Genomic DNA, 26,940 nt, shown 5'->3' on the forward strand with positions numbered 1-26,940 from the left:
GGTGGCAACAGACACAGGCTTAGAACCTCCGGCCCTGAAAATGATGCGTCCATGCTGCTGCTGCTTTGTGTAGGAGCTGGGGGGTGAGACATTGCCCATTTGTCCAACAGCTTGCCATGTCAGCATCTCATCTTCTCTCACCTACAGCCCCTCCTTTGAAGAAAGGAAACAGTTGGGCTTGCCCCGCGAGAGAAGAGGTGGTAACTTTAAATCTAAATCCAGGTAATGTTTACAGTTTGGAGGGCCAGAGGTTTTGACTGGGATTGAAAAGAAACTTCGTGGGAAAGGAGCTCCTCCTGCCTCTTTCTGGTCTTAGGGTTGGTCTTTACTCTACTTAATGTCTTAATAGGTACAAGAGGAGGAAGTAGCCGTGGTGGCCCGAAGAAGTTCATGGTGTGGCCCTTAGATCCCTTCCTTGTGAGAAGTCGTCCTGGCTTAGTCTGTCTTTTCTCTATTTGTCAAAAAAATTGTTTAAAACTCTGACAAGTCTGTGTCATTTGTACATTAAGAAAAACTAAAAATTTGGGGGTGGTGGTCTTATATAGCTATTTCCTAAGTGTCCCTGTCAGTCAGCCAAGGCTCCCTTCTTGCTGATTAGCTTTCACATAAAGAAGATAGCAAATGGAGGATGTATTTTTTGGGAGGGGGAAGAAACCAATCTAATTGTATATTTTATTCCTGTCTCTTCCCACAATAGCACAGTCTACCCCCAGTCTACTGACTTGGCAGTGCCACATAGAGTTGGAATGCATCTTTATGCTTGTAGAGGAGCTGGATGTGGAGTAAGGAAATTCTTGCCAGAAGTTCTTTTCTGTTGATGTCCTAGAACTGAAAGTTATTTATTGAGGACTAACTGTGTACCAGCTATTCTGTATACTGAGCACTGTCTCATTCAATTCACTACACCTCTATGAGGCAGCTGATGTTATCCCCATTTTCCGGGTAAAGAAACAGAGGCTTGGAAAGGTGGAGTAACTTTCCAAAGTTGCAGTTGGGAATTCAGGTTTTTGAAACCAGGGTCTACCTGAACCCATACCCTGACTCTTAACTGTGCTGTAGAAGTGCTACTGGAGAGATGGATGCTCAAAGGGGACCGTAGGGGTCCCAGATAAATTAGCTTCTTGTTGCAAGAAATAGCTTCTACTCTGTAGAATGGTAGTTCTCATCCTTTTCTAAATCACAGGTCCCTTTGAGAATTAGATGAAAGCTAGGGGGCACCTGTTGAGAAAATTGTATTTGCAGTTTATGTCATATATAATCTCAAGGAGTACATAGACGGCCCCCCCTCACCCCGCGCCAGCTCACAAATTGTAACAATTATCCAGTAGCACATACCATTAAAATGAAAGAGTGGGTTCAAAGCTATTCATTTAGGCTGCACCTAACAGCTGCCGACAGAGGGTTCTAATTCGGTAAATAACGTCCCACCTGAATGACAGAGTGTGGTTCAGGTTCACTACATGTGCTTACAGAAAGCCCTCCAAGCTAGGTCATTAGGCTAAAAAAGCCTAGTGCAGAACTGTGTACTTTTTTCTTTTTTAAGGGGTATACGTTGCATATGCATAGATTATCTCTGGGAGGACTCATGAAGTTGTTACCAGGGTTGTCTCTGGGAAAGGAAACTTCAAGTATACCCTTTCGTACAGGTTGAAAAGAATTTTCTTTCCACCATGAGTAAAAAGATTCACCAGTTAAATAAAAACCCCACACCATGGAAACAAAATGGCCTCCTTGTAGGCAGTGCCTCCATTCCCATCCTCATCGTCTCAAGCTGCCTAAGCTGCTTCTAACAGTTGAGGACAAACATGGACCACTGATTTTCTCAATCATTGTTTTTATTAATTTGCTTTATAGGCTAAAGTGCATAGTAAAGACAAAAAAGGAAATGCATACATAAGAAAGAGACATTTTTCTTGGCAACATTAGAAAGACCTGAGATGCCTAAGTGTCTGTTCTAGGGAACACCTGACTAAGGGAATATGTATGCGGGCAGCAGGCCTGGGGGCTGGCTTCTGGCATGGGTCTGGGGCCTGCAGAAGCTGCTGGCATGCTAACCCTGCCCAGGCAAAAGCTGCAGGAAGGTGTTGGGACAAAAGGTCACACTTTGGATAGGTGCTGCTGGTACCAAATGAGTTTAGTTCCATTCTGTGTCCCAGGGAACCAGCATTGCTACTGAACCTCTCCTACTGCAGGCAAAGACCTCCACCATCCAAGGTGCAAGTCACAGGAATGGGTACGGGAATCACTCCTTAGTTAGCCTAGGCCCCTTGCATAAGGCCCCAGCTGTGGTTAGTCACACTTCTCTCACTCAGTGAATATGCAACTGGCTCACGGTTCGTGAGTGAAGTCTTTTATCATATGCCTCCGTCTCCTGGAGTGAGGGTGCCCAAGGAGAAGGGCAGGAGAGCTTGTGCTCCTTGAAAGGATAAGCAGTTCATAAACGACTCCTCTGGACCTCTGTTTATCACAATGCAAGTTAGGCCCTGGCAATTAGAATGAGTCGGCTTCACTGAGCTCATATTCTGTGCCCCTGGAGCACTGCAGCAAAAACATCTGACTGAGTCAGGACCCCAAGTCAGGACCCAGACATACCACTAGGTAGCCCTCAGTGGAAGCCCAAAGCATGCTCTGGGGAATCTGTCCACTAACTTGCAGGAGAGAAAAAGAGGAGAAATCTGTTAACTTTCCTCTCAGTTCTGGAAGTAAAGTGCTTAGTCTAGCGCAGGGGTAAATCTAGAAACAAATGTGGGTAAGCCCTAAAAGTGGACCCTTAAATAGGTACTAAGACTCAAGGACGATAATGAAAAACTTCGGTTCCTTCATAAGGGAGCCGACCCCAGCCATATGGTGGCCAGGGCAAAAGGCAGCGGTATGCCATCTTCCTACAACATCCTCTGGATCTCCTCAAAGTTCATCAGGTTATTGGCTACGTCAGACCAGGCAGCATGCTGGGCTCCATCCATTTCAGAAGCAAGCTGGTTGCTCCTTTCCAGAGTATGATTTACGCCCCCAATCACTTCCTTACACTCAGGACATGTGCCCCTCTGCATGGCTCCCCCACAATCGCCAATCACATAGATGTGGCCATTGGGGCACTTGAACCAGTGGCCACGAGGATAACCCATGGCGCTGACGATCTGCACTCGCTCTTCCTCTGAGATGCCCAGGCCAGAGCAGGGAAGGGCGGCTTTCAGAGCTTCCATCTTTTTCTGCACAAGCTGTTTATCCTCCTGGGTGAACTTAGATCTTCTCTCGAGGAGCTCCCGCACACTGTAGACCTGTTCTGCTATGCTACCTCTCACCCTGCCCTCTGCCATCTTGCAGCGGGTCAGGAGATTCACCAGGTATGTGAGCCTCTGGATTTCACTTTGGAGGTCATCCAGTTCCTGGCTGGTGAAGCTCAACCGCTTCTTGGCTAGCCACTCATGGACCTGGTCTATTCGAGTCCTCACTTTCTCTTGTTCTGAGACATGCACCTTTTTCAGGGAATCCTGCAAGCCAGCCAAGTGGTCATAGAAACTGATGTAATTCTCAACAAGGCCCAGGTCTCTCACTGTCAGATTTTTCTGGGCTAGCTTCTCCTCCAACATCAGGAAGTCTTCAGGAAGCAACTGGTGGAGGAGGCTCTTTCTCTCCAGCAGGGCCTTAAGTCGATCCTGGCTGGTTGCAATTTCTCTTGCTGAACCCTGGATCTTTTCCTTGACAATTTCAATTTCTTCCAGTCGCTGTTTGATGCTGGTTCCATACCTCAGGTTTTTACGGATGGGCACCTGGCAGATAGGGCAAACCTTCAACCTGATGGCAACTTCGTCATCCTTCTGCTCATTCATGTAGTGGTCCAGGGCTTGTACCTCAAAGATGTGGCTGCAGTCTTCTAACTGCACAAAGCGGGCATCAGGCTCATCCTCATAGCCAAAGAAGATCTGGGTGACTTCTTCCTGGTCGCAGACACGGCACTTCTTGGGGCATGGCTCCCCACACAAACCAATGCAGGGGTGGCCACAAGCCAGCTGCTTAGTACAAGGCACGTAGCATGGGGGTCGGTCACAGGGCTCAGAGCAGAGTTTGGTACATTGGTAGTGCTGGCAGCGCCAGACACAGGGTTCCACACAGGGGCTGCATAATTCCCCACACTTCTTCTTGCACTGGCTGTGGACACAGCGGTTCTGACAGGTTCGCTGGCAGGGTGGGCACTCACTGATGCATGGCTCCTGGCACTCGTGTGAGCAGATAAGCAGGCGCTTGCAGGGCTGCTGACAGCGCTCATGGAAGCGGCCTTCAAAGCAGCTGTGGCAGGAGCCAGGGCAAGGATGCCTACAGTCCAAGATAGTGCCACACTTCGTGGTGCACTTGACTGGAAAGTCATACTTGAGGTCTTCCACATTACCACACTTCACCTGTTGGCTGTGCCCACACTTGAGTTTTGCAGTGACCACTTCTGAACACACCCGCACACAGTCCTCACCACATGGGTGGCTGCATCTGTGCCCACATTTCAGGACCTTGGGGCAAGGCTCTTGGCAGCAGAAATCTGACTCAGGCATGGAACAAGGGACCATTTGTTTATGGCCGCACCGAAGAATAATTTTGGGCACCTTTACCTGACAAGGCTGACACTCCTGGAAGCAAACAAGGGGGCACCGGTGCCCATCTTGGCAGATGACCTTCTGGCATGGCTTCACGCACTGGAACTCCTTGTGTGAAGAGTCATAGGGGTGGCAGGCACGCGTACAGACATGCCCACAGCCCAGCCGGAATTCACACGGTAGGCTGCAGCCTCCTTCGGGCACTTTTTGGAAGTCAGAAGCTTTGGATACTAAAGTGTGGGTATCAGGGTGGTTCTGGCAGCACAGCCGGAGTGTGTGGCCTATTTGATTGTTCTCCCGAAGAGTATGCATGATCTTGCTCCATAAGGGCACCTTGGCAAGCATCTGCAAGTTTCCAATGCAGTACATCCCCTTCTTGGCACGGGACAAGGCCACACAGATGCGGTTGGATGTCTGAAGAAAACCCACCTTGCCTTCCTGGTTACTCCGCACTAGTGAGAGGAGGATGATGTCATTCTCTTCCCCTTGGTATTTGTCCACCACATGGACCTTGACACCAGCAAATGTTTTGGCAGGCATGAGTTTGCGCAGGCAGAAGAGCTGCCCAGTGTAGGTGGTGAGGATGGTGATCTGGGAGGGCAGGTACTCCTGGCACAGGAAGTACTTGCATAGCTCCACCACAAAGCGAGCCTCATGCTGGTTCTGGTGGCTTTTGCCTTCCTGGATTTCCTGTTCAGGAAAGTTGTGTTCCACAAAGAAAAGATTGGAAGAAACCCCCTGGAAAGGAAAGAAGTGACGTGTTAGGAGGTTCACTCATGGCAGTTTTTTTCTTCCTAGCTGCACATGTGTTGGCCACTGACCCCGTTCTAGGGAGAGACCTTGGAAGGCTTTCTGTATACTCAGTACCAAACATCTTTAATTCTGGAGTTAGTCACCATGTGCTTTGTTTTGGGGCCATGGCAAATAGTAAAATGGATACAGAATTTGTCTATTTTAGTTTTCAAGATACTTATTCGACATTAATATTTATAACAGCCATCCACAATCCAACCATTACAGTCCCGGGAACAAGCAGCAGCTATGATGATGAAGATGATAAGAGAGCAGCTAATTTATAAGAACTTCACTGTGCTTACCGGTTTACTTACATTATCTCCTTTAATACAATAATGTAATGACGCAGTAACCATTATTCTCACTGTAAGAAGACCCTGAAACTCAGAATTGATATATAATTTGCTAAAAGGTTACAAAGCTACTAAGTGGCAGAGGCACAATTAAAAAACCCAGGTCTGTATTCTCAACTTCTATACTATTCCTCTTCTTAATAACTAGTTTTTTAAAAAGCTGGTTCTATTCCCTTCTCAAAGCCCTTTTTCACCCTGAGGAAAATATAGCCTCCTAGGTTGCTGGCAGCATCAGAGAAAGATCACATAGGGCAGACTCACCTTAATCTTCTCATATTTGAGAACAGAGGGATGATTCTCAAGATCCTGGTAAATGTGGGGGGTCAAAAGTCGGGCAATTTCAGGGCGCATGCGGTGCTGAAACAAGACATGTATGTCATTAGAAACATGGGCAGAGAATAAATGGACAGTTTTCTAAAGACTAGGTTGCTGGTGGAAAATCTGGGAGGTTACATTTGAAAAGAATAGGAAGAAAAGAGCAGAATGTAAACAGCTCCTTCATCCAACACAAACTCAAGACAGGCTATCTTGTGGCATTTAAAAATAGACAACAAAGTAAGTCTGACACTGTCATTTCATTACTAAATCAGTTTTATTGTTATGAGCTTCTTGCTGGCAGTTGGCAGGGTCCCAGGAGCCTTTTCCTGGACATTCGGTAAGAACAGAGGCCCAGCTTCTCACCTGGTAATTCAGACGGACAAAAGGAATGTTTACTTTCACCAGCCGTTCAAAGAGGGACACCTCAAGGTTGAAATTCTTGGCCAGATCATACACGTTGGCACTGGGGCGCAGCTGAGGAGAGAAATATGGCTGAGGATTCTCTATTGAAAACATATTTTAAACATCCATCCACCCACCCAACAAATGTTTTTCAAGTGCCTTCTATGTGCCAGGTGTTGACAGGCTAAGGACAAAGAGTGACAAGGACCATGAAGGCAAGAAGTAAGGGTGTTATAACAGAGTGCCCAAGGGTGGGGTTCTTTAGATAGGCCTCTCTGAACAGTGACATCTGAGTTGACACCAGCATAGAAGAAACTGCCAGTCGTTCGAAAAGCAAGCCATGAGAGGGAACAGAAAGGACAGGGTTGGGGGGAGGGGCCGGCCCCATGGCTGAGTGGTTAAGTTCACGCACTCCACTTCGGCAGCCTAGAGTTTCACCGGTTCGGATCCTGGGCGCAGACATGGCACTGCTCATCAGGCCATGATGAGGCGGCGTCCCACATAGCACAACCAGAGGTACTGACAACAAGAATATACAACTATGTATGGGGGCCTTTGGGGAGAAGAATGAAAAAAAAAAAAGAAGATTGGCAACAGTTGTTAGCTCAGGTGCCAATCTTAAAGAAAGGAAAAAACAAAAGAAAGGGGGTGGGAACACATTGGGCAAATGAGATGGTGGTATGAGGTGAAGTCAGAGAAGCAGGCTGAACCCTGAGAAAACTGGCCTTTGTAGGCCACTTTAAGAAGCTTGATTTTTATATTAAGTGTAATGGGAAACCACTAGAGGGTTTTAAATTGGGGAGTGTGTAATCTGATTTACTTTGCTTTTTTTTTCAAAATTCACTTTGGCTCCTTTATGAAGAATGGATTAGAGGGTGGTAAAAATGGAAGCAGGGAGATAGAGAACATGCTGTTGTAACGGTCCACTTAAAAGGCTATGGTGGATTACAAAAGTAGCAGAGGGAACAGATAAAATGGATGATGCTACCTCTAGGATACACCCCAAATCTATACATGCTCTTAGGTTTAATGTGGGGGGTGAGGGAAAGAGGAATCACAGAAAGCCACTAAGATTGAGGACTGGTGAAGCAGAGAAGCCAGGGTCTTCCTGTCTGATTCCACCCCCTCAGAGAACCAGCCCATCTTCCAGGGACTCCTGCTCTACCTGCTGGTGGTCCCCAATCAGAATGAGGTGCTGGCAAGCTTTGCTCAATGTGGCAATGGTGTGGGCCTCAAGGACTTCAGCAGCCTCTTCCACAATGACGATCCGAGGCTCCACCTTCTGCAGGATCTGGCGGTATTTGGCAGCACCTCAAGTCAAGACAGAAAAAGGTCCTTTGAGCTGATGCACTGGACCCACCAGGCCACTGGGCTTCTGGGTTGGTGACCCCTGAACCTGGGTCTGTGATAACTAAGTCCTCATATTCACCCAGGGCTGTGGTGACCACTGAATAAGAGAACAAGTGCTGCTGGGTAGTCTCCAGAGCGCCATACCCATGTTGTTCATTGTTGGGGTTCAAAATGCAGCAGGAGCAAGTGGGTGGATTTCACCAACAGTTCCCTAAACACAGCTTGTTTTCAATAGCTTTTCATGGTATTTTCTTCTAACCTACTAAAGAAGCTTCACTTTACCTGTCCTAGATAATCTGATAAGAGCTTGGCACTAGGAGTGAATGGCTGGAGCAGGTAAATTGCCCCAAGCTTTCTTACCTGTGGTTGTCATTCCTACAACCTGGGCATCTTTCAGGATGTACAGGTCTTCTTGGAGTCTCAGTTCAGCCAATCTCTCTGCTGACGTGCGGTACTGACGCTCATAGCTGAGGATCTTCCGGCGGGTGTCAGCCTGGTACATCTGTAGCCACAGCCTAGAGAATGTGAAGAATCAGGGAGAGAAACCCCTTCAGCATGCCCTGTGTATGAACGGAACCTAGACCCTTAGGAGCTTATAAGCCACAGAGAAAGGGAGGAGAGACCCAGATGTGCAGGGACCCAAGAGTCCAAAAAGTCCAATAAAAAGATGTGCAGAAAGATAGATGTAAATAATCAGGAGCTAAGAAAGGGGATAGGATGAAAAACAGAGGTTAAATATTGGGAAGAGAGTAAGGGACTTCAAAAGCTTCAATAAGAATTTCTCACAAATTCTCCCTTCCCTACACCTGCCTGAATCCGCCCCCCCCGCCCCCAAATTCTCCAGAGTCTTATTTTTACAAGAAAAATAGATCATGTCAGTACTCTGCTGTAAAACGTTCCAAAGGCTTTCTGATACTTTTCAGATAAAATCCATGCTCCTCACCTTAGCCCTCTGAGGCCCTGCACAGTCCGGCCCACACCCACTTCTCTGACCTCACTTTCTATTTCTCTCTCCAAGCCACAGCCATGCTGGCTGCCTTCTTCCAGTTTCTCAAACAGATATGCTCCTTCCCATCTCAAGGCCTTTACCTACATGGTCCCCTCAATCTCAGCTGCTTCTCCTTACCTGCTGGCCTTATTAATGCCTACTCACTCATCTTTCAGATCTTGCCTCCAATGTCACTTTCCTGGATACCTCAGATCACCTCAGATCCCACATTAATATTCTTAGCACCCCTTGCTCTTTTCTTGCTTAGTGCTTATCCCATTTCTAACTTTTTAATTGTGGAATTAACTGCTAATTTGTCTCCCTAGATATACTCTAAACTCCATGAGGGTAAAGTCAAGTGTCTATTCTATCCCATGGCTGCATCCCTAGCACTCAGCTCAGTGGGGCTGCTCAAGCAATTAGTTGACATTGTTGAAGGTGTGGAAAGGGGTTATGTTCTAGGAACAGAAAAGGAACCCACTGGGGAAATTATAAGGGCTGGCTGCGGGTAGGTGGGGGGTGGACACAGTACCTATAAAGCTGCCAGCGAGAATTCAGGTCCAGCTGCCAAACATCCTGAATTTCATTGGCCTCAGCCTCAGTCATGGTATTCAGTTTGCGAAGCTCAACCTTCACTTTCTTCTTCATTTTCTTTTTCTGGCTGCGCTGGGTCTGTAGACATCAATACCAGCCAGGGTCACCATCTGAGCAGAGGTGGCCCGGTTCTAAGCCCAAAGTGGGGGCGAGAGCACATAAAAAAAGGGGCTGCCACCTCTGATGAACTTCTTTGAGTGTCTCACACTCTCCCAACAGATATTTCATTGCAGAGTAGCTAAATGAGGGCTCTGGAGCCAGTATGCCTGGCTTCAAAGCCCCATCTACCTCTTATTAGTTGTGGGACCTAGAGTAAGTTACTGAACTTCTATGTGCCTCAGCATCCCCTTTTATAAAATAGGAATAATAATAGTACCTCTTGTAAGGTTACTGGATTGACTAAAGGAGTAAATACATTAAAAGTACTTAGAATAGTGCTGGCGCTAGCTGTACCTGAACATCTTTTTGACCAATCTGTTTCTCATTCCTAAAACATACATATCATGAAAGAAGAGGAGGTGAATCTCTCCTGTGAAATGCTGTACAGGCTCTGCTAAGATGGTCTTAATGCCATCATATTGAGACAGTACTTTAACAAGTGGGTGAAAGGCACCATTTAGGAGAAAGTACTCTCCCCTGGCTCTGTCACTGAGTCTGAGGCCATGAGTCTTTAGAAGAATTGGCATATAAGACGGATGTCACAGTATTATGGACCTCCCCCCACTTCAAAACCAAACAAACTAGCTCTTCCTAAGGACACGTGGTACAGAGATGCCCAATCCATGCTTCCAAGTATTGGGATCATGATGCCATCCATAATATACAGCGATGCTGAACTGAACTAGGACACTGGGTTCAAAGCCAGCAGACCAGTGGAAATCACATCAAGTCAAAGTTGCCCTTAAAAGTCCCTTAATTCATCAGTGGGGTTCAGAAAACATTGAATAGCCAGTCCTCTATTGTCATAGTAATGCATGGTAAATTCTGAGGACTATTAGGTTCTACCAAAAGGAAGGAGCAGAGGAAAAGTCTGGGCATTCACGATATTCTGGCTTTAAGAGAAATATCAAATTCCAGGGTGAATGAAGGACGAGAATTCCATCCAGCCTGTATGGATTGCTTCATTCTGTTTTACCTGAATCCTCTAAAATTTTAATGCATGTTCACATACTTGTTTGTAGTCAAGAAGAAAACACTCATGGAAGCACCAAGCACTGGGACCATGTTTGATCAGACTCATATGCGCTGCATTTTTCTAAAAGTTGAGGAGAAACACTTGGCTACCTGCTTCCTGTCTTCCTAAGTCAGCATTTCTTGCCAGGGTCCCTCCAAAAGGCTATAATTTTTATACTCTTAGGAAGTGGACCCATCTTATACCACGGTTAGGTTTTAAAATGGGTAAATTAAGCTAACTGTGAGGATGAGGTGAATATACTGCAACAGAAGCGGGTGAAAATAAGAGCCTGCAGGCCTGCTCAGAACAGATGCTCTCAGGCCTGTTTCGGGAAGAGTCTAACCCCCACCCACCCAGCAGTAATAACTGAACTCCCATTTCCCATTCTGTTAGGGCTTTCAGGGGCCATGAAGAAGTGTTTACCTCCCACTCTTCCAGGGGTTGCTCCTGCCCAGCTGCTGTCCCAGGGCCATAGTTTTCTATCCTCATGGCTAGAAGTATTTTAGACAACTGCTGGACTGCCCCATTCTCTTCCTTCTTCCTCCGCCGAGGCCTCACCACCTCTTCCTCCTCAATCACTCGGTCTGCTTGAATCAGGTCAGCCTCCTCTGCGATCTCAATCAGCGAGCCCTCCTCTTCCCCTTCTTCCTCCTCCTCCCCTTCTGCCTGGGCTAAGAGAGGAAAGCAGGCAGGACAGGGATGGAGACTCTTGAAGCCAAAGGATGGAAGAGGGTACCTACAAGAGCTTAGATGCATGAAGACATTCTCAAGGAGTTTAAGTGGTTACCTCTTAGGGGGGAAACTGGGAAGAATGAAAGTTAGGGGATGGAGACACAGGTTTCCTTATATACTTTTTTGTTATATTTAAAAAATCATATGCATGTATGTCTTTTTAAGAAAGAGTCTACTTATGTCAAACACACATACAAAGGAGAGTATACTATATAAACGAGCAATTTGAAAGATGGCAAAAATATATAAAATGAATATCCAGACACCTTCCACCCAATTTAAGAAGCAGAAAATTACCAATTTCTTTAAAGACTCTCGTGAGTCCTTCTAACCTGAATTTTTTATCATTCATTCCTCCCTTTAAAAAAAAATAACCACATATATAATGCATATACATTTCTAAACAATATATTGCCTAGTTTTGACTTTTTTGAGCTCTATATAAATGGAATCATACATATATATCTTTCTATAACTTCCCTTTTTCATTCAGCATGTTTTTGAGATTCATATATGTTGCCATATATGCTACAATTCATTCCTTTTCACTGTTGTACAGTATTTCATTATGTGAATAGACTGTAATTGACCTATCTGTTGTACAAATGTTGATGGACATTTGAGTTCTTTCTGTTTTTCTATCATCATAAAGTCGTTGTGCCAATTAACATCCCCACTAGCAGTGTATCAGAGTTCCCACTGCTCCACATTCTTATCAATGCAGGGTTATATCAAACTTTTAAATTTTTGCCAATCTGGTATGTGTGTAATAGTGTATCATTATGGTTTTAATTCCTCTTGTTTCTAATGAGCTCTTTTCATATGTTTATTGACCATTAGGATTTCCTATTTTGTGATGTACTTGGCAAAAGTCTTTCATCTGTTTTCCTATTAAGCTATTATTTGTTTTTCCCTGATTGACTGTAGCTCTTTATATATCCTGGGTACTACTTTTAAGTCCTGTTCTTCTGGTCTTTACCATATTCCACCTTAAGATGTGATTCTATGTGATTCTAGATAGGCACTTCTTACCTGTATTTTCAGGTCCTGCTGGAGCAACACTTTGGGTGAAAGAACTGATACCAAGACCCAGCCACTCCAGCATCATGGAATGCTTCCAACCCTGGAAGCAAACCCATTCGCTATCCTAAGAAAGGAAAAATTATCAGCTATGAGAATTCTGTGATACCAGTGTGAAGGAAAGGTCTCCTTGAAGAATCAAAAGTAATTCCCTTAAAATTTAGAGGCTGCAAATTGGCAACCCCTGGGCAACTGGATCATTTAATATGACTTGCATAGAATTTTGAAAATAAAAATTTCCTGCCTCTCTTGACAAAATCAGGAGCTATGGCAGCAATGAGCCTGCATTTCTGAATGGTAACAAATGGCTGGAAGGGGGTTGCTGCCACCCCTTTTCCAGTTTGCCACAGTCCTCTTTACTTCCCAATGTCTCACATATAGCTTGCTTCAGTCATTTACAGGACCTGACTGACCCCTTTAGGCTTTTGGGTTTGTAATCCTGGAAATCACTAACCCATTGACAACAGAGCCACCATGTCACTGGATTCCTGGCCAGCCACTTTACTGAGATTGTATCAATTACTTCTTATAATATCCTTTGAAGGCAGACATTATTATTATCCCTATTTGACTGCTGAGGGACCTGAAGATCACATTGGCTTAAGTCACACATGCAACAAGCTCTGTGACTTAGGTCTGTTGACTCTCAGGCTCTCTGTATGTGCTAGGTTGCCATGTTATGATTTTGTTTCGTTTAACAAGCACTTATAGCACACTTATTAAGTTAAGAAGTTTACAAATATTAACTTGTTTATCCAAATAACAATTCTATAAGAATTAAGTTGATCTGTAAGAAACTGCCATTTTTGCAAGTCAAATTTACAAATATTGGCTATTTCATATGGTTCAACTTAATGTTATTATTATCCCTACTTTATAAAAGAGGAAACAAGGGCTGATCCCATGGCCGAGTGATTAAGTTCTCACGCTCCGCCCAGGGTTTTGCTGGTTTGGATCCTGGGTGTGGACATGGCACCGCTCATCAAGCCATGCTGAGGCGGCGTCCCACATGCCACAACTAGAAGGACACACAACTAAAATATACAACTATGTACTGGGGGGCTTTGGGGAGAAAAAGGAAAAATAAAATCTTAAAAATAAATAAATAAACAAAAGAGGGAACAGGTACAGAAAAATTAGGTAACTTTCCTGGGGAGAAAAACTAGGATTCAAATCCAGCAGGCTGGCTCCAGAGTCTTGTTCCTGACTAGTATACTCAACTGCCTCTCCTCATAAAAAGAAACTTTTTACATTATGGCAGCATCAGATTGCCAAACAGCTAATGCTTTGGAACACTGCTTCTGCTGGAGGCTCCCTCCAGGTACAAGAGATATGCTTATGCCCCCCAGGATGACCCCTACCTGTATCGGTCCATTCATCAGGCTTTTCCAGTGCTGGGGTGAGATGTACTTCTCCAGGTGCTGTTCCCGTAGTACGCCGCGCGTGGTACACTCCAGGGTCTGAGCCCCTTCATGCAGCTCTTGCTCTGACTCCTTCATTTGTGTCACAATCTGCCAGGAGGAGAGGGAAAGAAATGATGAGGAAGTATTATCATCCCCCAAACTCAGTCCCTGCCTTGAGAGAAAACAAAGCTAAGACAGGAATAGTAAGAAGGGAGAATAAATAAATAGACCAGTCAGCAAACCAATTTCCCAAAGCACCTTATTGTAGTCTTAAGACCAAAGGATTAGTATCTAAAACGTCTGAAAGGCTCCTACCAACCAGTAAGAAAAAGAAACAAATAATACAACAGAAAAAGAGGCCAAGGATACTGTGGCGGAAACTTCTTTTTTTCCTTAGTAATCAGAACTCGAGTTTTGGTTGGGCACACTACTGCCCAGCTAGAAGATGACACTTCCCTGGTCAGTGGGCTATATGTAGAAGTTTGTGGGTGGTTTGGGAGAAGTAGCCCAAGCTCCTGGCAGAAGTTAGGAGGGGCAGTGTGCCTTTTTTTGTCCTTTCTCCATCTTGGATTATGAGAGTAAAGGTCATACCATGGGATTAGCAGGAGCCTGGGTCCTTCACAGCTTTTCAGACCTCCCTATCTCCCCTGGACTGCCTACCCAGAAAGCCACTGCTATCTTGTTTAGTTCCCCCTTGAGCTACCTCAGATATTCAAAGCGGGGACTTACACTCATGTAGGCCCTTCGGAGGTGCATGGGGAGGTTGCGGCGGAATTCCCGCTTGTTCCTCAGCTCCCTCAGGGTAAACTGCTTCAGGATTTCACTGTTGCTCCTTCCACCTACTCGTACGATGCTAGTCTTTTGACACTTGTAGATGCCTGTGGAACAAAGTGGAGCACAGCAGAGTTGAGAGGAGCTATGCTGGCTTCTCTCATGTGTGAGCTGCATGTGTCTGGGATGTTGTCTCAGCTGGTCCCTTAGGGAACAAACTGATGCTTACAGGAAATCTACCCCATTAATGAGCAAGAAGGCTCCACAGATGACATGACCTGTGGAGCAGTAAGTGGTACTTAAGAGCACAGGCTTTAGAATCAGACAATTGAGGACCCAAATCCTGGCTCCATCACTTATTGGTATGTAACCTGAGGCAAGATACATAACTTGAGCCTCAGTTTCTTCATCTGTGATTTGAAGACAATAATACTTTCCTTATAGGGCTACTGTCTGGATAAATGAGAGAGTATCTTCATAGCTCCTAGGTAGGGCCTGGCATGAAGTAAGCACTTAGCAAATGTTTTCTATTATTCACTCTGCAGATATTTACTGATTGCTTATTATGTGCCAGGTATGTGCTAGGTTCTGAAGATACAGCCGTCAAAACACAGACTCAGTTCCTAACTCGTTCTCATGTCTCACAGTCCGGCAGACAAGACATGCATTAAACAACTTATCATAATAGTGCTAAGTGCAGTAAGTACTGTAAGTACACGATGCTATAAGTATATGACAGGGGATCTTATCTAATTTGGGTGGGGTAGGGATCTAATTCTTGAGGATCTAATATTTAAACTGAGACTCCAAGAATAAGGAAGATTTAATCTAGGTGAAAGGAGGATTTAGAAGGATGGGAAATAATATTCTAAGCAAAAAAGATATATGTATACTTATTAATACAACTAGTTTTTTTTTTTAAAGATTTTATTTTTCCTTTTTCTCCCCAAAGTGCCCCCAGTACATAGTTGTATATTTTTAGTTGTGGGTCCTTCTAGTTGTGGCATATGGGACGCCGCCTCAGCATGGCTTGATGAGCAGTGCCATGTCCGCGCCCAAGATCCAAACCTGCAAAACCCTGGGCCACTGAAGTGGAGCGTGCAAACTTAACCACTCGGCCACAGGCCCAGCCCCACAATTAATATTTTTTAAGTGCCTAGTACGTGCCAGGATCTGTGAACAAAGCAAGAAACAGAACCAACCCTCACAGTGTTTATAGCCTAGGTTAGAGACACATGCAAATAAATTGTTACATATGCGCTAAGTCTCTGAAGAAAAAATATAAAGAGACTTAACCTCATCTGTGGGCAATAGGGAAAGTCCACCTGAAGAGAGATTTAAAGTGAGACTTGAAGAAAGAGTCAGAGCCCAGCCAGGCAGAATGGGGTCAAGATGGAGAGAGAAGGAGAGAGCAAAAGTGCATTGCAGGCAAAGGGAAGAGCATGGGCCAAGGGAGAAGCTGAAGGAATTCAAGGAAGTGAAGACAATCAGTGTTGCTGGAGTTAGGGAAAAAGGTTCAGAGTTAGGCTGGAGCAGACCACACACAGCCTTGCAGGTCATAGTAAGGACTGTGAACTTGACTCAAAGAGCAATAGAAAGCTACTGAAGTTGCTGATGGTTCAACTAAATGTCTTGATAGAGAACAATTTTGCCTACAGACATTACCTTCCAGAAACTGATCCAAAGCATGATTAGTATAACATACAACCAAGATGGGGAACCTCTGGATGCTAATTTGCCAAACAGGCTCGTTGGTTAGAAGGGCCTGAACAATTTTTAGACCCACATAGGTTTTGCCTAGAAAACAAGGAAAAAGGAGAGTTAAAAAACTTGGAGACTTTCTAAAAGTAGTAATTACTTACTTATAGCAAATTATTATTATTAAAAAAAATTTTAAGGTAACACATTGAGATGGTTTAAAATCCAAGAAGCACAAATGGGTAGACAGTCATGTGCTGAATAATGATGTTTTGGTCAACGATAGACTGCATATATGACAGTCGTCCCATAAGATTAGTACCATACAGTACCTGTGTGTAGTAGGCCAGAACATGTAGGTTTGTGTAAGTATACTCTGTTTGCATTTCCCAGAATGTATCCCTGTTGTTAAGTGACGCATAACTGTATTATGAAAAGCCCCCTCACTCTTCCGTCCCCCAGTCACCCAGTTTCTCTCTTGGAAGCAATCAATGTTAACAGTATTTTGTGTAACTTTACAGAGAGTCATTCTATCCATATACAAACAAATACAAATATATACTCTTTTTCTAGCTTTCTCCCTTTCTTTTTTTAAATACAAATAGCAGACTATTTTCAGTGTTTTACATCTTGCTTTTTTCACTTAATGGATCTTGAAGGTGGTTCTCTATCAATACAGAAAAAGAATCCCCTCCCTTTTTGTTTTCACAGCTGTAAGGTATTTTTTCTCCAAGTTTCCTATTGATGGACATATACATTGATTCCAATCTCACGTGGCAAATTATTTAGAAATGCTTTTAATATACCAAAGTAGACTTGCCTTTGTGATAGCAGGGAAAAACTCACAGAAATCAACACTGGAGTTAGAGTTATGGGCTCATTAGTAAATGGCCAATAATTAAGTCTGCAAATAGCTAAATTCTTACACTGTGTCAGGCTGAGAAGGTAGCCACTGTCATCAAAAAAACTCAAAGTTGAGTGAGGGAGTGATAAAAGAAAACCAAAGATTTCAGTATATAATGAAAAATAACAATTTCTTCCTTGTTTTTTTTGTCTTCAAGTGATACGTACTGGGTGCCTAATAGGCTTCAGGCACTGGGTTAGGTGCACAAAATACAGTACTGAGCAAAACAGCCATCATTCTTATCTTCCTGGACTTTATAGACTTATAGAAGAGAAAGATAATTTATCACATAAACAAATGTAAAATCATAAATGTGGGAAAGGAGAAATACATGGTACCAAGAAAACATGTAATTGGGATTCCAGCCTAGTCAATGAGGTTAGAAGAGGATTCCCTCGGGAAGTGACAATTGGGTAAGAGTGGACAAGACAGAATAGGGATGCACTGGTTCAGAGGTTCCTGCCACCTTCTAGATGAGTGAAGACTGAAGCCTGGCTCCAGCAGTAGAGATGAGATAAGCAGGCAGACTGAAGTTTCAGAAGTAAAATTGATTGGAACTTGATAATAGTTTGGCTAGGGTAGGGAGCAGAAAAGGATAACTCCTAGGTTTCTAGTTTGCAGGACTAGATGGATAAGGATACCTCAGGAGAAAAGAAAATCTTTATAATTCAATATTTACTCTATCCCTTCCCACTGCTTCCTTCCCCTCAGAATGGATACTTTTTGGGATTTCCACCTCAAAAGTGACCCCTTTCACTACTTCCCCCTTGTACTCATAGGTTCTTTCCTAGTAGCTCTGTGTGTGTGTGCGCGTGCGTGCGTTTGTGTGTGTATGGCTTAAGCTAGCCTGAAATGATTACTATACTTAGAACTAAAGAATCCTAACTCAAGTGATAACATTAGGGGAAATTATTTGCAACATGAATATTTTTAATATATAAATAGCTCCTACAAATCAATAAAAAAAAAGAAGCCACTTGAAAGAAATACAGGCAAATACAAAAAGGCAATCCACAGAAGCAGTAATATAAACAGTTAATAAAAACAAGAAAGGATGTTTAATCTCATTCTTAATTAAATAAGTACAAGTTAACCACTGTGATATACAATTCAACAGGGCAATTTGGTAATATCTATTAAAATTACAAATTCACATATTGTTCGATCCAGTTAGGAATTTCTCTTTTGGATAAATTCTGTTTGTGTGTTAAATGCCTCAAAAAAGGGCTATTCACTGAAATATTATTTATATTAGCAAATCTTTCCACAGGGAACTGGTTAAAGAGATTATGAGCTAGCCATACAATGGACTATCATGCAGTCATAAACAAGAGTGAGACGCTACTTATGTACCAATCTGAAAGGATCATCAAGATATTTTATTTTTATTTTTTTGCTGAGGAAATATTTGCCCTGACCTAATATCCACTGCCAATCTTCCTCTTTCTGTATGTGAGCCTCCACCACAGCATGGGCACCAACAGAAGAGTGGTGTAGGTCCATGCCTGGGAACTGAACCCAGGCCTCTGAAATGGAGCGCACTAAACTTAACCACTAGGCCCCTGGGGCTGGCCCACACCGAGATATTTTATAAGTGGGGAAAGCAACATGCAGAAGAGTGTTTCTAGCACAGTGGGTCAAAAAAAAGTCAGGGGAAATAAATATAAGTATGCATTTGCTTGAATATTCATAGAGTATCTCTGGAAGGATAAACAAGAAGGTAATAACGTTATTTGCTTTAGGGAAGGGAAGTGAGTAGGATGGTGGGAGGAGGGAGACAAGGACTTTTTAAAACTTTTGAACCATTTTTTATTGAAACATAAAATTAAAATTAGTAATGAGCCAAAAATTTTAATCTCTCAGATCAGCAAAAACTGCTAATCAGCAAAAAAGATTGACAACATACAACAATGCTAGAAAGAATGTAAGGAAATGGGAACACTACTTCATTCCCAGTGGGAGTACAAACTGACACAGCCCTTTTTTTAAGCCCTGAAAGCAGCCCTTTCATTATGCATATTTTTCCATTATTATAGGTGTTTCTTCTCAGAAAGAACTTTCCATTCTGTTACATTAATTTTTTATCATGAGTTGTCATTACTTTATCAGTGGTTTTCAAAAACCTCTTCCTGCTTTTCTTTGGTATATCCTTCTGCGAGGATAATTCAGCAGTATCTACTTTAACTATTAATGTGAATTCCCACTTCAGCAAAAAAACTACAGAAATAATAAGTAGATAAACTCACACACAGATACAGATTTATGGATACTTATTATGGTACTATGTGTAGTACCAAAACAAAATAATTATGGTACATTCATATCCTAGAGTGAATGCAGGCAGTGTAAAAAGAGTGAGGTACATATCTAAATGTGACTGTAGTGTAGCAAATGTAAAAATGCCCATAACATGTGCTAAATATATATATAAAAATTGTAGATCACTATATAGAACATGATATTTTTTTTTTCCTTTTTGCTGAGGAAGATTTGTCCTGAGCTAACATCTGTGCCAGTCTTCCTCTATTTTGTATGTGGGTCACCGCCACAGCATGGCTGACAAGTGGTGTAGGTCTGTGCCTGGGATCCAAATCTGCAAATCTGGGCCACTGAAGTGAAGCACGCTGAACTTAACCACTATGCCATGCAGCTGGCCCCGTGATCACATTTTTGTTATTAAAAAAATAGAAAAAGTATGTGTGTGTGTATGTAAACATATACATATAGGTATGTATACATACATACACATATTGCTAACCTTGGAGAACATCTGGAAAGATAGACATCAAACTGCTAACAGTAGTTATCACCCCAGAGTAAGATGAGAGAATGGCACATGGGGAGGAGGGTGTAGGGAGGTATATTTCCATGAGAAGCAAGTACAGTGTGGTAGACAGAACCAGGACTCTAGAGCCAGACTGCCTGAGTTCAAGTCCAAGGTCTGTCACTTACCATCTGTGTGAGCTTCAACATATTATCCAACCTCTCTCTGCCTTAGTTTTTTCATCTGTAAAATGGAATGGTTTCTACCTCACAGTTAGTGTGAGGATGCAATGAGTTAACATACGTAAAGTATGTAAAACAGTACTTGGAGCATAGGGCTATTATTACACACCTGATATTATTTAATTTAAAGTAATATAAAATCAAACAAATTAATACAGGCTTTGATGAAGCAGATGGTAATGCATCTTCCTAAGTTGGACCCCTTAGCAGTCTCTTCTAACCTTGTGATTTTGGTCTATTACTGTGCAAACCATGGGTCCCCTCTGGAAAATCACTATGAACAGCTACTTTATAAATAAGTTTAATGCTCATTTCAGGTGAATGTTTCCAATTGAGACATTCTAGAAACCTAGAGTCAAGCCTCCCTTGCCTATCTCACCAGGCAGATGTCATGTGCTCTGAAAAATTCTCTCTTACCTGTTCCAGGAGGTCCTTGAATAATAGCCAGTTCCCTTGTGAGAGCAAACTGCAAGGCTTCCATCTGGGAGTCATCCAGCTTCAGGGCTTCTTTTGGGGGCCACTGGCTCGGGTCTAAGACATTAACTCTCAGATGTTTCAAGTCCTCAGTGTTCCTCAGAGATTCTCCAGTGGCTGAGGGATTCTTTATTAAGGGAGTAAAATCATATCTGCCCCCCATTAGCAAATACCTTGGCTCTTTCACATAAGAGTCACACTCTACGATGTTCCTCTGGAAGGGTATGTCTTCCTCCTGGATCTCCTGGAGCCCTTCCAGAACATGCCTATAGGCCTCAAAGTATGCAGTTGTCTCCACCATGAGGAAAGAGTCAGAGGGCTGGACCTCTGCTAGCAGATGTTGGCTCTGCTCATTGAAGCAGAGCTGGACAATTCCTCGGCAGAGATCTTCCTGCTCCCGGTTAGACACAGTGGCAAAAAGAAATGTCTCAAAGTTGTCCTTGGACATGCACACCAAGGACCCATAGAGCAATCGTTTGGAATTCTGCCAGCGAACAAACTTCAGTGGTTTTGTGTCAAACTGCACCTTGTAGACAATGCCTGATGATGAACATATGGGAGTAATAATCCTGGTATCAAAGTAGATTCGGATGTCATCAAACTTTCTTTTCCTCAGGCCTTGGTCTTCAAAGCTTTGGAGAAGTTCCAAAATGCCTTCTCGTAGGGGTCTGACAAAATCTTCTCGCAGAAGTCGGAAATGTGTATCCAGATAGACAGCAGTGCTGTCATATTTTCCAGAAATGATGTTGGGGCGGAGGAATGGCCTCTCATCCAAGTGCACTTCATTGTAAGTAGGGTAAATGGGCATGGTTCGGTAGCTCTCAACATGGTCTTCTGACTTAGGCTGCACTAGTGTATAGGTGTCCACTCTTAAAGTGCCCTCTCGCCTCTTTTCCTGCAGATGTTCAATGATGGTCTGCACCTTTTCCAGGTTCTTCTCTGTCTCCTCTTCTATGTTAACACCAGAGGCCCTCAAAGCATTAAGAGAAGCTGGCAGGAGGGAAATGAGCATGGAAGTTTCCTGCACAGAGCTGGCAGGGAAGACGCTTACGAGGTCCTGGAGGAGGGAGATGATGTTGCTAATATGTTCTGGATACTGATTTCGGATGTCAGGGGTGGGTTCAGTGGTCATTCCTACCACATAAGACGGCAGGCAGACCTTGAGGAATTTGGAGTTCTTCAATATGCCTAAGACATGGAGGACGCTCTGGCGGTCCATTTTGGAACTGCAAGCCTTGCGAAGAACCCGGCAGATGAGCTCAAGGAAGTTGGATTTCATAACAGATTGAGACAGGAGCTCCTTCAGCCCTGAACTTGTGGCAAGGGTGATAACTACCTCAGAGGGGTCTTTCTGCAGAAGACTTTCTAGGAACTTATAGCCCAGTTTTTTCACCTGCTGTGGCTGTTCTGCAGGTTTCTGGTGGGGGGTCCGCCACTGCTGGAAGTTTTCATCAGACCATGGTGGTCTGCGGTTCCTTCCCTCCTGGGTGCCATTTCTCTGCCTGGTGTCATTCTCCTGACCATGTCTTTGGCCTCTAGGTTCATCATTGGTGTGCCCCTCACGGTTTCTTCTTCCCTGATGTAGGTTCCTGCCTATGGCCCTAAACCTCTCTTCTCTTTGCTGGTAAGGAACAGGATGGTTGTTGGCCCTTGGATGCCTTCCGGGCTGGTTGGCTCCTCCTCTGAGAGCATTGGCTGGTAGGTTATTGGCCTGATTTCTAGCTCTTGGTGGTAACTCTCCATCCAGAGGCCCTAAACACAACGGGAATATTGGTTAAGCACAAAAATCAAGGTGCAAGGAAATCCAACAGGACAACAATGAACATGCTCTCATTTTCCAAAACAACTAAGGAGCTTAGGTATTATTTGGAGGGAAAAAAGGTTCCTACCAAGCTGCGTAATAAATGTAAAACAGATTGCTGTGGTTGCTGTATGTATTAATAAAAATATTGTTTCTTCAGAGAGTACAAAAGGGAAAAGGAATAAACATTTGTTGAGTGCCTAATACATGCTAGAGAATAAATACTTGCAGTATCTCATTTAATCCTCAAAAGCTGGGATTGTTTCAGGGGGTCAAAAAGATCAGCCTATTGTTTCTAGTCTCTTGCCAGTACCAAACAACAGTCAGAGCATGAGTTTCAGAGCCAAATAGACCTGGTTCAAATCCTGGCTTGGGCACTTCCTCACTGTATAACCTCGGCCAAGTTGTATAATTTCTCTAAGTCTCAGTATCTGGGTTGTTGTGAAGATTAAATGTTTATAAGATGCTTAGTATAGTACCTGACACATAAAAAGCTCTCATTAATTTAGTTACTAGTAATAGCACTAGTAATAATTTTCTACTGGGAATACCCTATTGATTTCTCGGGCCAGTGGTTCTGCCACTGAACAATTAAACACATGTCATAGGCAACAGAGGCCTCAAGTGGAATAAAACTATAAAGTGAAGTGCTTCTTAAACTTTACCCAGCATCAGATGGCAAAAGGGAAGGTGGAATTTCCTTTACCGAGATGTTTTTCAGTTAATTAATAGACTGAAGAAAACTTAAAAACAAAACTTAAGTTCTGTTTCAGGAAACTGAAAAATGAAACTAAAACTCTGATTCAGGAAACTGAAAAATGAAACTTAAGTTTTCCTCCTTTCTGCAGCACAAGTTCATCCACATGATACTTATCTATTACCAACCCTCAGACAAGAAGGTATGGGGAGAGGGAGGAGACATCCAGGACACACAGAAAAGCTAACATCATCCTGTGGATGAAGCCAAACTTGTCTTCCTTGATCTCCCACACATTTCATAAGTGACCTTGGCCAACATACCCAAGTCCAGTTTTTTCCACTTTCCTTTCCTCTAAAACTGATTCTGGAGCTGACCCAACTTACCACAACGACTTGGAGATATTAAAAACAAACAATATAAGACTGTATACAATGAAGTGATGATAAAAAATATTGTGAAAGTTTCAAATGCACATCATATGCAAGATAATGACACCATTTCATGATATCACATGCTAAATCCATTTATGTACATTTTTCCTTGTTTTGCACTTTGTAGAGAAAATTTTAATGACAACAGAAGGGATATTTGGTAAAATATAAATACTGTGCTACTGAACTCTAAATTTTTATAATTGTTACTTGTGTATTTACTTTTCAAACTCCCAAGATATCAAAAGAAAATTCTACTTTTAATATTTTGATTTGATTAGAAGATTCAATGTTCTGGAAGAACAGAAAATTGTATAGTTTCTCATTCTTTCAACATTCACATAGCTCATAAAATAAAAGTCTACAGTTCTTCATTTGTTCCACAGCTAAAACTCGGACAACATGTTGCAAACTTAGGGAAAAGCAAGTATCTATTTGGTTGTTTTATTTTAGAAGGTTCTCAGCAAACAGAACAATGACGACAGTAGAGTGATGCTTTTGGAACTAACTTTGCTTAGGTGACTAGGACTCCACACATGAGGTATCAAATACGTAGCCACTAGCTATGTGTGGCTATTAAGCATCTTAAAAGGGCTAGTCTGAATTAAGATGTGTAAAATAACATACCGAATTTTGAACACTTAATACCAAAAAAGTTAAATATCTCATTATAATATTTTTTTATATTGATAACATCTTAAAATAATATTTGAGTATCTGGGGTGTAAATAAAAATATTAAAATTATTAAAGTACTATAATAAAATATATTCAATTATTATAATAAAATGATATTTGATATATTGGCTTAAACAGGACAACTATTACATTTTATTAAATTAGTATTAAATTTTTAAAATGGATTTCGCCTGTTTCTTCTGCTTTTTTTAATGATGCTACTAGAAAATTAAAAATTATGTTTTTGGCTTGCATTATATTTCTATTGGATAGTGCTGCTCTAAACCACAGAGTTATTTTCATTTCTGATACCTCATCACTACCTTTGCTAAAGTGAACTGCATTCATTCATTCATCAGCTCTCTTAGGGAAAGGGAAGGGCTGTCTGTTTTCAGAGTCATTTATGCTGTAGCTAAGGAATAAGCCATTCTATACTTAAGAGATGCAGCCAATCTTAGGTGGGCCTGCTAATCCACAGGGAACTCAATTTCTTTCCCCTTAGGTAGAAAACCTTACTTACCTCTGTGGTTGGTATGGGGATTCCTGGGCCTGGCCTCTGGACAAGGTCTTCTGTCCTCCATGTCCGAGTCACCTGAATTCCTCCACGTTCCTATTACTTTCAGTTATCTGGAAATCTGCACAGATGGAGAGTTATCAGTGCCCTTGAAACACAGCATCTAGCAGAAAAAAACCCAAACAGCATCAAGCCAATCCTTTTGCCTCATATGTTAATGATTTGTTAACTAACACTAAAAACAGATTTTAAACATGGTCACAAGTGTTCAACTCTGTGAACACCCAATTATGATATAAAACATTAAATTCACAACTTAGGTGATTTCAACGGATCAAATTCCCCCTTCCCTTTATCCTTGCACTTTCTTGAGGAAGAGGGAGTGTCATCTATTCCTATTCAAAACTACTGTTTGGTTTACGCCTTTAGCCAAGTTACTTAATCAGTTGCTAGGTTTCATTTTCCTCCCCAGTAAAGCAGGCAAATATTGTTGCCAGGATAGAAAGTACATTTTTGTTAATCCAAAAACCATGTATTCACCACCCCATCCAGCACTTTTATTATATAGTATTCTACAACTTACAGCACTCTATAGTTTGGAAATAATTAGCGAGCAGTTATCCCTTATCCTGCTCTTTGGAATGCAGCCAACCTGATTAAGCCCTTCGCTCCACTGAATCAAGAGAAAGAAATTACATGTTTCAATGACCAGGAGACTTAGCACCTATGGGATGCTGTTTCCTCAGGACCAGCTAGAAATCTGCAGTTCTTTCCTCTTCTTTCTTCTACCGTGATGATTTTTGACAGTGGTCTTGTAAGAGGAAGAGGAAGTCCCTTTAAGGGAACTTCTCAGTCCACTCACACACATCATGTGGGCTACGGAAAGAGTAGGTGACTTCGAGTCCTCAGCAAAGGGACTTTTGAGACCGTCCTTCTCACTGGGTTTTAAAATATTCACAGCTGGAAACTGTGAAGAGACTTGGCGTTATATGAGGAGTAGCTTGTGTGCCCTCATCAGAAAAAGGAGTCCCTTTCCTTCCTGCGGGGAATATTTTTGGTGACTCCCTTCCCTCATCTTATCGCACTCGGCTCTCGTGGTGCAGGTTTAATATTTAGACTTTTTTTCACATAAAAAAAATTCTCTGAGGGGGAAGTCTCTTCTTCCTGTTGTTGAAAAACACTAAAACAGAAACGCAGATATTTTCCGAGATAAAAAGAGAGGGAAGAAAAAAGAAAGAAGAGGCCAGAGAAGAGCAGAGAGGAACAGGAAATGCTATGAGAAAGGCAGACCACAGTGGGTTTCTCGGGGAATCCAGGCCTAAAGGGCAGGAGAAAGAAAAGGAGTGACGGTCACGCCGGCAGAGGGGCCACCTCCGAGGAGAACGGGGCATAGCAGGCGGGAGGGCAGAGGCGGCCGCGGGAGGCCGGAGCTCGGGCTCGGGGAAGTCTCCAGGGTCCTGAGAGCGGCGAGCGAGGCCGGAGGCGCGGCCGGCACCAGCAGCCCGGCAGGTCCTGACGGGCACAGGACCGGGTCGCGGGGGGCCGGGCGCGCGGGGGCTGAGGGGAACGCGGCCTCGGGCGGAAGGGGGCTGACGGGAGGGGGGCCCGGGAAACGGGGACGGGGAGCCCGGGCGCTGAGGGTGCTTCTAGAAGATGGGGGACAGATGAGGGGAGGGGAGGACAGAGGGAGATGGGGGGAGGCTGTGGAGAAAGTGAGGCTTCCGACGGGGGCGCTGGGGCAGAGGCGGGGACGGGGGCGCTGAGGGGCGCTGGGGTGGGAGGTGGGCGCTGAGGAGAGGGGACAGGGACTCTGAGAAGGGTGATGGGGGCGCTAAGTGATGTGGGCTCTGAGGGGAGATGCGGCGCTGAGGCGGGTGATGGGGACGCGGGGCTGAGGTGGGTGACGGGGGCGCCGGGCTGAGGCGGGTGACGGGGGCGCCAGGCTGAGGCGGGTGACGGGGACGCGGGGCGGAGGCGGGCGCCGGGGCAGAAGCGGCGGCAGAGGCAGTAGCGGGGCGGCGCGTGCCGGGGGCCCGGCGGCGGGAGCAGGTGCGGGGCCGGGGCGCGGGGCGGCGGTCACTCACCGGCTCCAGCGCGTCCTGTCGCCACCGCCGCCGCCGCGGACTGGCGCTCGGGCTCGGGCCCAGGCAGGTCCCGGCCCCGCCCGGCGCCGCGCACTTTCGGTTTCC

At 43.9% G+C, this 26,940-nt stretch overlaps 1 protein-coding gene across 3 annotated transcripts; it reads right to left on the bottom strand.

Annotated features, from left to right (window-relative positions):
* Window positions 1-1,823: 1,823 nt before the first annotated feature.
* Window positions 1,824-26,940, bottom strand: ZNFX1 (zinc finger NFX1-type containing 1). Of its 3 annotated transcripts, none has more exons than XM_046678311.1 (14): window positions 26,836-26,940; window positions 24,758-24,872; window positions 20,572-22,380; window positions 16,212-16,343; window positions 14,505-14,653; window positions 13,734-13,883; window positions 12,325-12,439; window positions 10,984-11,231; window positions 9,325-9,464; window positions 8,165-8,319; window positions 7,620-7,765; window positions 6,416-6,526; window positions 5,996-6,091; window positions 1,824-5,324 (listed from the first exon to the last, which is right to left on the bottom strand). In XM_046678311.1, the coding sequence occupies exons 2-14, from the start codon at window positions 24,816-24,818 to the stop codon at window positions 2,883-2,885; spliced, it is 5,754 nt and encodes a 1,917-aa protein (XP_046534267.1). In that variant the 5' UTR covers window positions 24,819-24,872; window positions 26,836-26,940; the 3' UTR covers window positions 1,824-2,882. The 3 variants fall into 3 exon arrangements, with proteins under 3 accessions (XP_046534267.1, XP_046534269.1, XP_046534268.1); XM_046678313.1 differs by having other exon boundaries at window positions 24,758-24,914; window positions 26,836-26,934; XM_046678312.1 differs by lacking the exon at window positions 26,836-26,940 and adding an exon at window positions 25,448-25,586.

This window comes from Equus quagga, chromosome 12 (genome assembly GCF_021613505.1).
Source record: "Equus quagga isolate Etosha38 chromosome 12, UCLA_HA_Equagga_1.0, whole genome shotgun sequence".
Lineage (NCBI taxonomy): Eukaryota > Metazoa > Chordata > Mammalia > Perissodactyla > Equidae > Equus > Equus quagga.